This window comes from Natrix helvetica (genome assembly GCF_964273705.1).
Source record: "Natrix helvetica genome assembly, chromosome: 5".
NCBI classification, from domain to species: domain Eukaryota; kingdom Metazoa; phylum Chordata; class Lepidosauria; order Squamata; family Natricidae; genus Natrix; species Natrix helvetica.
Genome location: NC_138551.1, coordinates 124,101,341 through 124,114,741, shown reverse-complemented (window position 1 = coordinate 124,114,741; position 13,401 = coordinate 124,101,341). Strand labels below are relative to the sequence as shown.

At 44.4% G+C, this 13,401-nt stretch overlaps 1 protein-coding gene across 1 annotated transcript in view; it reads left to right on the top strand.

Moving 5' to 3' along the window:
• The window catches only part of LOC309393749 (vomeronasal type-2 receptor 26-like), a gene marked incomplete at both ends in the record, with an annotated part of 32,352 nt that extends 19,567 nt beyond the window's left edge, over positions 1 to 12,785 (top strand). The window contains 2 exons of the mRNA XM_081956244.1: positions 10,778 to 10,904; positions 11,875 to 12,785. Of these exons, the coding sequence (XP_081812370.1) occupies positions 10,778 to 10,904; positions 11,875 to 12,785 (1,038 nt within the window). The remainder of the gene's footprint in view (positions 1 to 10,777; positions 10,905 to 11,874) is intronic.
• Between the last annotated feature and the right edge of the window lie 616 nt (positions 12,786 to 13,401).

Here is a 13,401-nt window from a genome sequence, read left to right as displayed (position 1 = left end):
GCTTGCGAAGGTAAGGCGTGCACTCAGCCGGTGGGTGGGGACTGGCAAGTGGGTGGGGTGATTTGGGCAGGGCAGCCTCATGGTCCCACGTCGGCTGGATTAATGGCTTCAGTGGCCTGTATCCGGCCCGTGGGACATAGTTTGAGGACCCCTGGTATAGGGTCTCCTTCTTGAGCAGAGGGTTGGACTAGAAGACCTGATCATTATGAATACATAATGATCCTTGAAAGAGCTCTTCCGTAGGGACTCTGCCATGGGTCCACCACCAGATGGATTCGTAACTGGTTGACCAACCGCACTCAACGTGTAGTCCTCAATGGAACTGCATCTTCATGGAGGGAAATATGCAGTGGAGTACCCCAAGGCTCTGTTTTGGGCCCAATACTCTTCAACCTCTTCATCAATGATTTGGATGAGGGAATAAATGGGGAACTCATCAAATTTGCAGATGACACCAAGCTGGCAGGAATAGCCAACACTCCAGAAGATAGGCTAAAGATACAGAAGGACCTTGACAAACTTGAACATTGGGCACTATCTAATAAAATGAAATTCAATGGTGAAAAGAGTAAGGTTCTACATTTAGGCAACAAAAACGAAATGCACAGGTACAGTATAGGTGGTACCTGGCTCAATAGTAGTAACTGTGAAAGGGATCTTGGAGTCTAGTGGAGAACCATTTAAATATGAGCCAGTTGTGTGCAGCAGCTGCCAAAAAAGCCAACACAGTTCTAGGCTGCATCAACAGAGGGATAGAATCAAGATCACATGAAGTGTTAATACCACTTTATAATCCCTTGGTAAGGCCACACTTGGAATACTGCATTCAGTTCTGGTCGCCATGATGTCGAAAAGATGTGGAGACTCTAGAAAGAGTGCAGAGAAGAGCAACAAAGATGATTAGGGGACTGGAGACTAAAACATATGAAGAATGGTTGCAGGAACAGGGTATGTCTAGTTTAAGAGAAAGAAGGACTAGGGGAGACATGATAGCAGTGTTCCAATATCTCAGGGGTTTCCACAAAGAAGAGGGAGTCAAACTATTCTCCAAGGCACCTGAGGGTAGAACAAGAAGCAATGGGTGGAAACTAATCAAGGAGAGAAGCAACTTAGAACTGAGAAGCAACTTCCTGACAGAACAATTAATCAGTGGAACAGCTTGCCTCCAGAAGTTGTGAATGCCCCAACACTAGAAGTCTTTAAGAAGATGTTGGATAGCCATTTGTCTGAAACGGTATAGGGTTTCCTGCCTGGGCAGCGGATTGGAAGAGAAGACCTCCAAGGTCCCTTCCAACTCTGCTACTGTATTGTATCTAAGGATGGGGAAAGCCATGGGGGTCCTAGTGATAGATGAGACCCTCAAGGCCTCCCCAACCCACTAAGATACCTCCTGCTTCTCCCTCCCTTCCTGCAACAAGGACTCACTTACTTTCCAAACCTCTGTCTCCTCTCTTGTTTCTCGACTTCTTTGCCTTTGAAGAAGGGACAGGAGAGTTGGCTGGGAAATGCTTTTTCTGCCGAGAATGGATGCTCCTGTGTGCTATAATATTGTGCAGAACCTTTGCCTGGCTTCCTGCCTCCTCCTGTGGTCTCCTCAGTGCTCGCTTGTGCTCTCCCTCCCCAAGTGTAGTTTGATTGCAGGTGGAGCCATGTTGCCTTTTCAAACTTGTAATCAGTGAAGCTGGGTTAGATTTTTATATAGTTTTATCCAGCTGTGTGTGTGAGAGAGAGAAATGAATGGGGGCCTGGGGACGAAGTCACTATCTGTGCTTTCTGCACCCCATTTTGGCCCTGGAAAGCCTCCTGCACCAACATGGAAGCAAAAAGTAAAAAATAAAACCCCTGCAACTGTTTGAAGGCTGAAGGAAGCCTCCAACTGAGCCAGGAAGCACTGGAGGCCCAGACCATTCACTTCCAGCCCAGCGGAGTTTCCTGCACAATGTGAGCACGCGCGCACACACACACACACACACACACACACACACACACACTGCATACTCATGCATCCCTCGCCCTGGCCCTTGGCAATTTAAAAACCCACCACTGTTAGCAACACACAAGGAGGGGATTCTTTCCTAAGAGCTCACAATTTGGGAATAACAGGGGGGAAAACCCTGCGCTTTCCATGCTCCATTTTGGCCCTGGAAAGCCTCCTACACCAACCTGGAAGCAAAAAACCCCAAACAAGCCCTGCAACTGTTTGAAGGCTGAAGGAAGCCTCCAACTGAGCCAGGAAGCACTGGAGAGCCAGGCCATTCACACTCACTTCCAGCCCACCAGAGTTTCCTGCACAATGTGAGCGCCCCCACCCACCCACTGCATTCTCATGCGTGTCCCCCGCCCTGGCCCCCCACAAAGGTCCGAAAATCAGCTGGCTGGCAGGAGGAGCGCCTGCATGTGGATCCTAGTGGAGCTGGGCTGGGGTGGCTGGAGTGCCAGAGAGGATACTCTGCATGCCACAGTTTCCCCATCACGTCTCTAATCCTTTCAATTCCTTTTCCAGATCAATTATTTTACAGCTTCAGAGGCTCTGAGTGATAAAAGTCGATTCCCCTTTTTCCACAACATGTACCCCAAAGAAGGAATCCAGTACCCAGCAATTGTCCAGCTGCTCCTCCACTTCAGATGGACCCTGATTGGCCTCTTTGCTTCAGACACAGAAAAGGGAGAGAATTTCATAAGGACTTTTACTCCTGTGCTTGTCAGGAATGGAATTTGTGTGGTTATATCACAACTGTTCTCAAAGACTGGACATACAGCATATCTCAGGGATTCCCTCTCTAAGTGGAGACAAGTCAACGTCTTTGTTCACTTCATAGAATTTGATTCCCTTTGGGACAGAATTCTTCCTTTCCATTTAACACTTATGCGTCTCCCAGGACCCATTGAGGGGAAAGTCTGGATCCTCACAAATTTTGCAGCATTTCAAATAAACAATCGCAGACTTCTCAAATACATCCATAGTATTTGGAGCTTTGGTTATCGGGGAAAAGAAAGGCCATGGGATTCTGCCTTTAAACCCTATTTCTTTGTGGAAGAAAAGTTTCAAGATCATTATTTTCATTGTTCTCTTTCAAAGAATATCTTTTCTGTCAAAGGCCGCAGAAGATGCACCCAGAAAGCCCCACTGGAGACCCAAAGGAAAAGGGACAGATTAAGGACCCCAAATTACTACCAACCATACAGTTTCATGAAGACTCTGGCCCAGGCCATGAATGCTGCATATTCCTCCAGACCGAGGAGGGGAAGGAAGGAGGGAGAAAAGATCTTGGGGTCTCCAAGGCTGCAGCCATGGCAGGTATGGGGGTCCCGATATGGATCCATTAATCTTAGATCCTTTGGAGGAGGAATCCAGAGGAGAAGGAGGGGAAGCATCTCAACAGATCTGGCCAATTTAATTACTCAGGGAATTAATGCTTCCAAAGAGTAGATACCATGGCATTTTGATATTTAGCACTGCTAATTGGAAAATGCTGTATTCTTTTTAAAATGAATTCCTGTATTTGTGGTTTTGTGATTAGCCTGGTGGAATTCCACCTTCCTTCCATCCCCATTGCAGGTGGGTCTGTGTGCAGCTGGACAGGCAGCTAAGCCCCCCTGTTCTCCTCCAATGAAAGGGAGCCTGGCGTGGATCTGGATGCTTTATTGGGAGAAGAGGGCAGGTGAAACTGAGGAGATGCAAAGAGTGGAAATCAAATAGAAAGACGAGATAGGCAGCATTAACTGACAGCCAGCAAAGAAGCAGCTGGAACCTCTCCAGCGATGCTCCGTGTGAGGGATGGAGGCGTCTCCGGATGACCAGGGGTCTCGGTCACAACGGCTGCTTCCGTCTTCTCCAAAGGCTGACAGAAAATAGAGTCTGGCTTCAGACCTTATAGTGAGGCTTATCTGCCCCCAGCCACTAGGTGGGGCTAGAGCAACAACAGCACAACAGTTACCGTATTTTTCAGAATATAAGACACCCCTTTTTCCCTCAAAAAAGAGGCTGAAAATATGTGTGCGTCTTATACATCGAATACAGCATTTTTTGCCTCACGAAGCCCGCCCCTTCACCAAAATGGCCGTGCATACCTTTATGGAGGCTTTCAGAGAGTTCCTGGGGGCTGGGGGGGTAGTAAGGAGCAAGAAATGGACCATTTTTGCCCCCCCAACCCCCAGCAGCACTCTATAAGCCTCCATAAGGCTATGCATGCAATTTGTTTTGACAAAAAAGGCTTGTTTTTGAGAAAAACCAGCCATTTTTTGATCATTTTTGCCCCCCCGCCCCAGGAGCATTCTGCAAGCCCCCCCCCCCAAGGCTATTCATGACTTTTTTTTAAAGGGGGGTGCGTTTTCACAAAAATAGGCTGTTTTGGGAGCTTTGCAGTGTGTAAAAACTTTTTTTTCCCTCTTGGAAAGTTCTTTAACTGGTTGATGAGAATTACATTGATCAAGTGCTTTGCCAGCAGAAACAAAGTCTTAGGTGCTGCAGATTGTCAGCGATTTCCTTCTCCAGCACATGGATAAATACACCTGAAAACATCTACCTACCTACCTATTCTCTCTTTCTCCCTCTCTCCCTACTGTATTTCTCTCTATATCTCTTTTTATTTCCCTTTCTCTATCCCTCTACCTACCTACTATATTTATCTCTATCTCTCTCTCTATTTCTCTCTATATATATATCCCTTTATCTACCTCCCTACCTAACTACTCTCTATCTCTCCCTCCCTCTCTACTGTATTTCTCTCTCTATCTCTTTTTATTTCTCTCTCTCTATCCCTCTATCTACCTACCCTCTCTCTCTCTATCCCTACCTACCTACTGTATTTCTCTATCTCTATATCTCTCTGTCTTTCTCTCTCTTTCTCTCCCTCTATCTACCTACCTACTTTTTTAAAAAAATTACCTCTTCAAATCCGTGGTGCGTCTTATACTCCGGTGCATCATATACTCCGAAAAATACGGTACATGTTGTGGTATGACAACCTTTATAAATTAGGAGGAGACCCTGAGACCATCTAGCCCAACCCTCTCCTCTCTGCAGGAATCCCAGTTCAAGCTTCTCTGACTGATGGCTGCTCAGTCTTTGCTCTCAGACGATCCATGAAGAGGAGACTGAACGTCTCTGCTTTACTGGCTCAGCTCTAAAACAGCTCATCCTTTTATCATATTTTTTCCTCTCATTCATTTAAAATCTCCTCTCTTGTAACTGAATTCACTTTTTCCATGTCTGACACTCTGGAATAAGAGTGAGCGGATCTTACACTCGTGTATAACAGGAGTCAGTTATTGGAAGAGGGTTGTATCCAGTGGTGGGATTCAAATCTTTTTACTACTGGTTCTGTGGGAGTGGCTTGGTGGTCTTGTGACTGGGTGGGTGTGGCTTGGTGGTCTTGTGACTGGGTGGGTGTGGCTTGGTGGTCATGTGACTGGGTGGGCATGGCTTGGTGGTCTTGTGTTTGGGTGTGTGTAGCCAACTTGACATCATTCATGTCAAGAGGTACCTTGCCTGGCCTCTCCTTGCGTCAACAAGATACAATTTCCCTGTCTATTTATTTACTACTAATGAACATCCAAAATACACAATTTAATCCTATGTATATATGCCATTTGTGTACATACATATTACAAGGTATAGTCTGTGTATATGCACACAAAAAGATACATTATCTACTTTATACACTGTATGTATATGTACACACACACACACACACCTCTTCTAAAACTATACACATTCAACCTCACTTATTGCGTTTGAAAAAAACACACCCAGAGTCCACTTTCAGTGTCCACTTTCACATTTAACTTTCACTTCTGCACATTAGAACATTACACAGGCCTTCAGATATTCTTCCCTAGCCTGCACATGACTGTTAGAGCCAGGAGATGTCATGGATTGAGTAAAATGTGGCAAAGCTCACTTAACAACGCTCTTGCTTAGCAACCAAAATATTGGGCTCAATTGTCATAAGTCAAGACTGTGTTTGCCTTCCTCTGCATGGCAGCCTTGTCCAAGTAAACTCCTTCCCTTTTCTGGCAATTTTCCTCTCTGTTAGAGGCACCAAAATAATCCAGAGGATATAAGGTCTCCAGCTGGAGCAGGGGGTTGGACTAGATGGCTTCCAAGGTTCCTTCTGACCCTACTAGAGCAGGGATTGGACTAGAAAATGACCTCCAAGATCCCTTCCAGCCCTTTCAAAGCTTGTTGTGCTGTTTGAAAGAGTCTTCTGAAGCCATGGTTTCTCTCCTTCCTTCCTCTCATTTTCTCTCTTTCCCTCCCTCCCTCCCTCCATTTATCTATTGACCCATCCATCCAACTATATCTCATTCACTTCCTCCTTCCTCCCTCTTTCTTTTGCTTCCTTCCATAACTCTTTCTTTCTTTCTTTCTTTCTTTCTTTCTTTCTTTCTTTCTTTCTTTCTTTCTTTCTCTCTCTCTCCTTTCCTTTCTTTTCCTTTCCTTTCTTTTTCTGTTTCTTTCATCTCTCTCTCTCTCTTTCTACCCCTTCCTTTCCTCCTTCCAAAGCTAGGAGATCCACCTGAAACAAAAATTCCTTTGGATGAAACCACCCATTTTACACAAACACAAAAACGCACAAACTCTTCCAACCAGCTCTGCGCCTCGCCTCATAGTTTGATTTTAGTGGTGGGCCGGTGACCGAAGTCCTTTCCAAGCGCCCGGCAGCATCGCTCGCATCCCAGGAAAGCCCGGCTGATTAACTTACTGGGACACGTGCCTCTTCTGCGCAGGCAAGCTTCTCTCTCTGGAGAAGGTAGAGAAGGGATAAGATTATGAGTTTGTGTGTGTGCGTGTGCGTGTGCGTGTGCGTGTGTGTGTGTGAGAGAGAGTGAGAGAGAGAGAGAGAGAGTAAGAGCAAGAGAGAGGGGGAAAGAAAAAAGAAAAAGAGAGTGAGAGTGAGGAATCAGAAGCTTTTCAACCTTGTGGGCCGCCTGGGAGGAGGTGGAAACTGGACGAGGGCCTCTCCCCGTTTCCTCTGGATCTCCCTCCCTCTTCCCCAACTTTTTCTTTCCTCCCATCCATTCTCTCCCCACACTCCTGAGAGCAAGGCAGCGCTGCTTTGCCTGGGAGTTTTCTGGGCTCTGGAAGGGGCAGCAGGGGGGGGGGGTTGGGTTCCCCAGAACTTTTTGGGGAGAAGCGTCATTCTGAACTCCGTGTTGAGGGGCGTGTGCGTGGGGTGTCCACTGAGGGGATTTTAGCTGGAGGTGCCTCTGGCCAGGGGGGGAATTGGAGTGGCTCGGGTGAGCCAGGAGGGATGATTAAAATCTGTTGGCTGAGCTGGTCAATTTCCCGCCCCCCCCGGCTGAACTTTCCTCCCTCCCTCCGGTCACCGCGGAGCTGCTGCAGCCTCTCCCCCAACACGCTGCCCAGTTATGGGCCCAGCCTAATCTTCCTTGCAGTATTCAGGGGGGGGGGGTGTTCCTCTGTTTGGGGGTAGAATTTGGCTGCAGAAAGGCAAAGGGGTGGGCAGCCTTGGAGGGCCTGTTCACCCTTCCCCTTTTCCTCTCAGCCCTGCAAAACCAGAAATCTCCCCCCCTCCAAGCAACAACTGAGACTGTGCAGGGGACGAAGAGGGGGGGGCAGGAGAAGAAGATATGAAAGATCCAATTCTGCAGCAAGAGGAGTTTCTGCAATGGGGAGGGGGAGGGGGTAGCCTCAGCTTCCAAAGGCCTTTTAGCCATAATTGCCATCAGAGCAGATGTTGGGGAGGGGGTCAAGGAGGAAAGGGGTCCCCTGACTCTCTCTCAGACCCCAAGGAAGGAAGGAGGGAGGGAGGGAGGTGAGGAAGGAAGGAAGGAAGGAAGGAAGGAAGGAAGGAAGGAAGGAAGGAAGGGAAAGGGGAAGGGGAAGGGAGGGAAGGGAAAGGAAATGGAAAAGAAGGAAAGGATGAAAAACGGAGGGAATGGGAAGGGAAGGAAAAAAGAAAAGAGAAAGGAAAGGGTTAGGGTTAGGGTGGACCACTGCTGGAGTGGTCGGGAGCAGACTGAGGTGGGCATTCGGGAGCAGACCAAGACGAACAGGAGGCCACGGCAAAGACAGGCAAACAGGCTGGGCTGCGTGGCCATGTGGTCAAGGCAAGGGAGCCAAACAGCGGCTGCAGCAATGACTCTAAGGCCCCAGCCAAGGCGTGCGAGGCAAGTATTGGTGGGGAGAGATGTGGCCAGCGAGAAATTTTACTATCCGTTCACTCGAACCGGGCCAGACCGTCTGAATCCCACCACTGGCTGTATCCTCCCTTCTCCAACGGAGAGATTGTTTCAATTGGAAAGGGGTCTCCCAGACTCCTCTTGATCTTCAGCTCTTCTCCTTGTTGTCTTTCCTCAAGGCTAAGAGCAGCTCCTTTCAACTCTTCCTTGGCTTCCTTGTCCTTCCCTGAAGTTCACGTAGATTGTGTGCAAATTCTCCTCCACGTGTGATGCCTGCAAGGGAACCTGGTCCTTGAGTTGGGGTCTCCCCAAACCAGAAAATTCACTTCCTCAGATTCTTATGGCTGCATTTGCCTTCTTTCCATGGACATCACCCTGCTGACTCAGATTCTGTTTCCAGTTAACTACGATTTTGAGATCATTTTCACAAACATACATATCAAATTTGGTATCCTTCATGTTTCTTCCAGTCAATCATTCATGTTCTTATATGAGGCTCTATTGTTAGTCAAGTCCTAGTAGATAAAAATCAGATACTTTTCTACTGCTTTTTACTTATGAACCCTTCTTTATGTGCTAATCATAAATATTGTTTCTGGAAACTTGATTTTCCTCTTATAAAATTTTATTTTATTCAAAAAGGTAAAATACAAGTTTTGGAAAATAAAACTATTTCAAAAACAAAACAAAACTAGATAAAACATTAAAAACAGACATAGACATGCATATTGTCTCCCCAATTGAATACAATGCAGCAATAATAGTTTCTCCCAGTTGCAAAATAGGCCCACAATTATAAACTATATATCTACTGGACTTGTCATCTATCTGCTGTATATAAAAAACATAATTAACAGGCAATCCAACAATAAAGTTAAATTTCAAAACTTCAAAATTGTCTGTTATCTGCTATTGTATTTAACTCACAGAAAATTTCTACCACAGACCAACACAATCATTACCTCTGATCCATCCATAATCTGTCCAGGTTTAAACATCTTTGTTTGGTTCTTATAATAAAAATACATTTCCTTAAAATTTTAATTAGGATCTTTCCCAACAACTGCTTTCCCTTCCCCAAAGTCATATGACCTCCTGTAAATGGAAAAGCAACGGCTCTTAAGACTTGTTTTCCAGTTAAATATGACAAGTTCATTCCTCAATCTTCTTGAAAGAATCCATTTCATCAGTCCTCCGTTCTGTCCACTTTGAGTCTTCAGGGTCCATGGCCTCTCCAGCCATCTCCAAGCAGCCTCCCTTCAAACCAGACTCCTCCTTCAGGGATTCCAGCAGCAAGTTAAGTTCCAGTCCATCCATCCAATCCATCCGATTCAACAATTGTTGCTTGCTTCTGATTATCTCCTTTAAGTTGATTTAAAACCATTGTTACTTTATCAAACTTTTAATATGAAGTTTCAAATAAGGCTTCTAAGTTGAAAGACTTTATATTCTTTAAATCACATCAAATTAGCTTACTCTAAGATCATATTAATTACCATATTAATGACAACATAGAATAATTGATGACCAAAGGCAAATTTGTATTCATCACCTTTAAGTTTCATAAGAAAGATTAAAAAGGGTTAAAATTATTTGGGTATCATTTTGAAGACAGTTTTTATCCACTTAGTTATCATACCATCCACCCCTCAGGTTTCTAATTCTATCGCAAAATTATTTCTCAGTCCTTTACTGAAATCCAGTTCTATCACCAGAGTTCCCATAATCTATTTAGGAAGTGTAATGATGTGTGAGAATGATTTTTGGGATGAGGGGAAGAGAGGCTGCCTAGGGAAGGATTTCAAATTCCTGGATGTTCCCATTCTAGTTTCATCCCTTTCTGGAGAAGAATGAATTTTGGAATATTTCCCATTATAAACTATACTTGGACCAAAATGGAGAGATAAAAGCAGATCTGTACATTTCGGGCTACTTGGTTCTCCCCAAGAAGGATGTTGTGGAAAAGACTCTGGCGTATTTTCAAAAAGAGAGATTTTCTATCAAACAAGATGCTCTTTCAGGGCTACAGTTGCTCAATAAGGTGAGATAAATTTTGGTATTTTTTCTCTGTTTCCCAAAGCCTGAGGTCCCATTTCAAGTGGGTAAAGCCTAGAGTATCCAGGGTGGTTGGCCTTCCATGCCAGTTGGTGTCATCTAATGGAAGTTCTTCAACAGGGACCTAAGTGAAGGGGCTTTGCCATGTTTTATGGAAATCTTTCAAGATCTTACTGGTCAGAGGTTTCTTTCTTCATCACAGTTTTATTCTTTATTGAAAAATCTAATGGAATAGAAATTTCCTAAATCTTTTACAATGAATTTTATTCTCAGTTTTAATATGAATATATCATCATATGTAAATCTTTTTTTCAATTCCATCTCTGCTGACTTTATTAAGTAGAAAAGTACTTTATTGTAATGTTAAATGCCAAAAGCAAAAGGGAGGAACTTGCATGAAGAATCTGCCAGTATTTAGTTATACCTCCTGCATCTTCTTAGTAGTAGTCAGGTATTTCATATTTACTTACATGAAGACCAGAGGCTATTTGGCTAATGTCAGTGTCTATCTCTATTTTCCATGAATGTTGACTACTAACACATTTTCTTTGGCATTCTTCATTTTTCTGCTCAGTCCCTGCCTCAGTCCAAATGTGTGGAAAGTTGTCATCCTGGATTTGTCAAGAGGGCTCAAGAAGGAGAGCCAGTTTGCTGCTATGACTGCGTTCCTTGTCCGGAGGGGACTTTCTCCACTCAGGAAGGTGAGTCACACTGAGGAAAATGGGAGGCTTTGTGGAACTGGATCCATCCAGAACATTTTCATGAAAGTACAAGTTAGAAGATCATCTGGTTTTTTAATTTTTACCCTACACAAATTCTTATCTAAAAGGAAGTAAATCAAAAGAACTTTGAAGGAGGGGCTGGGAAGAGATGGGAGGAGGGGGTGGCAGATTGGGCAAGCTTTACTAACATTAGAGGAAATATCTCTCCTTTTTTTAGTTTTCCTATGTGCTGCTAAGTTCACCTTTCTAGGAACACTTGAGTTCTTTGAAACTTGATGAATTGTTTTAGGTCCAACTTCTGAAAGACCTTGCAATTCACTGTATATTGAATCCTCCCCTTGAAGATCACTGAGAAGGTGTCACTGGTCCATAATGTGGTGCTGTGGATAGTTATGGGGGGAACTCATTAAACAAATAGTGTGCCGGTCATGTAGATCAATCAATCAATCAATCAATCAATCAATCAGTAGAGAGCTGGAAGGGACTTTGGGGGTCTTCTAATCCTACCCCCTGCTCAAGCAGGGGACCCGATACCATTTCAGTCTGTCCAGTCTCTTCTTAAAAACCTCCAATGTTGAAGAACCCACAACTTCTGAAGGCCCGATGTTCCACTTGTTAATTGTTCTCACTATTAGGAATTTTCTCCTGAATTCCATGTTACTTCCAGATGTTACAAGATACTGTAGGTATCCTCCAAGTCCAGTATATTAACTGCCATGTGGCAGGACTCAAAATGCTTGATTATATGATTCATTAATAACCTCTAATAATGTAACTTCCTATGAATTACATTACACCAGAAATAATTAGCACCCTAGGACTTTTCTCAATTTCATATACCTTATATACTTAAAAAAAATTACTACTTAAAAAAATTACATTCTTCTTATGCTATTTTTAATGAAAAATAGGAGAGAATATTAAAGAAAATTGATTTTTGGTTTCTCAGATGCAGAAAAATGCACCAAGTGTCCGGATGACAAATATCCAAATGAGGACAGAGTCCAATGTGTCCCCAAAGTTATAGCCTTCCTGTCTTATGAAGAACATCTGGGCATCATCCTGGTCTCTTTTGCCCTATTCTTGTTCTTAATCACAGACCTTGTTTTAATCATCTTCATAAAATACCGAGAAACTCCCATTGTCAAAGCCAACAACCGGGACCTCTCCTATATCCTCCTGGTCTCCCTCCTGCTTTGCTTCTTGTCTCCTCTTCTCTTCATTGGTCAACCAAGGAAAGCCACCTGCCTTCTCCGACAAACAGTTTTCAGCATCATCTTCTCAGTTGCCATTTCTTCTCTCTTGGCCAAAACCATCACGGTGGTGCTGGCTTTCTTGGCCACAAAACCAGGAAACCGAGTGAAGAGATGGTTGGGGAAGAGCTTGGCCAACTCCATCATCCTTTCGTCTTCTGCTGTCCAAGTGATCATCTGCTCCATCTGGCTGGGAGTTTCTCCCCCCTTCCCTGACCCTGACCTCCACTCCCAGCCTGGAGAGATCATCCTGCAATGCAACGAAGGGGCCGTTGTCATGTTCTACGTCACCCTCAGCTACATGGGCTTCCTGGCTGCCATCTGCTTCACGGTGGCTTTCCTGGCCAGGAATCTGCCTGGGGCCTTCAACGAAGCCAAGCTGATCACCTTCAGCATGCTGGTCTTCTGCAGTGTCTGGGTGACTTTTGTGCCCACCTACCTGAGCACCAAAGGGAAATACATGGTGGCTGTTCAGGTCTTCTCCATCCTGGCCTCCAGTGCTGGTCTGCTGGGCTGCATCTTCATCCCCAAGTGCTACATTATCCTTCTGAGGCCAGAGCTGAACACAAAGGAGCAGCTTACAGCCAGGATAAATGTAAAAACATGAGACATAACCCATTAGCATATTTAAAGAATTGTAAATGTTCTTTTTATATGAAAGAAGGCAGTAGTTGTTCCCACTTAAATAGTATGTGTCAGAGTTTGTTGCAGCAATCAAAACCAGAAAGCACACACAGGTAACTGATTCAGCAGGATTCATTAACTTCTCTTTACATATAAGAATATATACAATACCGTTCAGCATACAATATGAGGAACACAGAAGCAATATTCATAGAAGGAAGTCATTGCAGCAGAGACAGATAGAGAGGCTAATATATTGTACAGAGGCTCTCATTAGAGGCCAAACCAACTCTTATATATAGTTCAGCAAGTCTCAGCCACGACCAGACTCCAAGCTGCCTCTTATGACCCCACACAAACAAATGCTATGTTTCAGGTATCCAAAGAGTCCCCATTGGCTGATCTATTCCAGTCTATGAATATTTATACTCTGAGAGTATGCAGGAGTCAAAAAGAATAATATTTGTATTTGTTTTCAAATGGGAAATGGTTGAAGGACTGGACTTATTGCATCTCCCTATTCATCCCAATAAATCCAGCTAAAGAGAACTCTGTGAAAGTTATTCAGGCATTTAATATTCAGCAACTCCCAAGAACCA